This window comes from Elephantulus edwardii, unplaced genomic scaffold (genome assembly GCF_000299155.1).
Source record: "Elephantulus edwardii isolate Elephantulus edwardi_28Jun2011 unplaced genomic scaffold, EleEdw1.0 scaffold00075, whole genome shotgun sequence".
NCBI classification, from domain to species: domain Eukaryota; kingdom Metazoa; phylum Chordata; class Mammalia; order Macroscelidea; family Macroscelididae; genus Elephantulus; species Elephantulus edwardii.
The window spans coordinates 8,350,843-8,352,410 of NW_006399825.1; the positions used below are offsets into that span (position 1 = coordinate 8,350,843).

The window sequence follows — 1,568 nt, forward strand, 5'->3', positions numbered from 1 at the left end:
TGATTAAAATAAGTTTTTGACTACATGAAATATCAAAATTCAAGCTCACTGTCACCAAAGGAGAATGGCCTCATAGGTCGGTTGTTTGGTTGCAGTTTTTTTCCCTTCCCTCCCTCCACAGAGCCCTCATAGGGTTTTTGAAGCTGTAAATGTTTATGGAGGCCAACTGCCACACCTTTCTCCTGCAGAGCAGCTGGGGGGTGGGTTCAAACTGCTGATCTTGATTATCAGTGCTTTCACCACTAAAATGCTAGGGCTCCTTGGTAGACAAACTAGATCAAATCAATAGGTTTGCATTAATCACAACCTCGCACAGAGTTCCTGAAGCTGTAAATCTATGAGAGAAAACACACACACACACACACACACACACACCCTCCCCCGCACTGCTGGTGGATTTGAACCACTGAACTTTCTTATTAGCAGCTCAACATGTAAGGCATTAGTCATCAGTTCTAGTACACAGGAGCACAGAAACACATTTGGGAATTGAATTCCATAGATAAACTCTAAAAGCATTTTAACCAGCATTTTAATCTGAGATTTGGCTCTTTGTGGAGGGATCAGTCAGTCAAAAAAGGGGGGGAGGTGTTTGTGTGTTCGTGTAACACTTTAAGATTAAGGGTTTTGCGCTTTGCCCATATATTAATGGAATTTTGTCAGGATAAGAAGATCAAGAGGAAAAACCAGAAAGAAATGTACGTACATTGACCCTACCAGTTAATACTGTTGTAAGGAAACGAGTCATGAGGGAAAGACTTCATTCAGCTCATCCCTGGGGGACCGCCTGCTTCTGGACGTTCCCTGCGGCACCATCCCAGCGTGTGGGTCCCCAGGGCTCCCCCTCGTGGAAAGGGAAAGACATGCGTGGCCAGGCGCGCGCGTACACGTCCTCACGTGTACACAGAACACACAGACACACGCACACTCAGGCGCACGCTACACATCCACACAGCCTGTTTCCTCCGCCTCCCCCTCTCCCCGAAGGGGGGGCGCGTCTCTTTCTCTTTAAAGAGCAGACGGTCTCCGCGCAAACCCAGGCTCTCTAAGGCCCGGGGGCCCGGGACCTGAGCCGCCCGCAGCCAATGGGCGCGGTGGAGCGGCTCGAGCGCGGCTGACGCTACGCCAATGGGCGGCCGCGGGGGGCGGGGACAGCGGAGGAGACACTATTGTTGATGAGGAGGAGCGGCGGCGGCGGCGGCGGCACCACCTCGTTGCTGCTGGCCGTGGCCCGGACGCCCCCCAGCACCCCGAATCCCGGCTTCGTCACCTCATCGCGGGGTCTTCCCTTTGGCCTCAAGAATCCTTCCCTTGCAACACAACAACAACAGAAACCCCCGTCTCTCCCAGTCACCGGGGAGGGGGGGACCATGTCCCAGCGGGTGAGGCGCAATGGGTCCCCCACGCCGGCTGGCTCCCTCGGGAGCGGGGCAGTCACTACAGTCGGGGGAGCTGGGAGTCGCCTGCAGCCCATGAGGGCGACGGTTCCGTTCCAGCTGAAGCAGCAGCAGCAACATGGCAGCCCCACGCGGAGCAACGGCGGCGGCGGCGGCGGCAACAACGGCGGC

At 55.3% G+C, this 1,568-nt stretch overlaps 1 protein-coding gene across 1 annotated transcript in view; it reads left to right on the top strand.

Annotated features, from left to right (window-relative positions):
• Positions 1-1,370: 1,370 nt before the first annotated feature.
• The window catches only part of FAM117B (family with sequence similarity 117, member B), a 112,642-nt gene continuing 112,444 nt past the window's right edge, over positions 1,371-1,568 (top strand). Inside the window, exon 1 of the mRNA XM_006889150.1 lies at positions 1,371-1,566. Coding sequence (XP_006889212.1) covers positions 1,371-1,566 — 196 coding nt within the window. The remainder of the gene's footprint in view (positions 1,567-1,568) is intronic.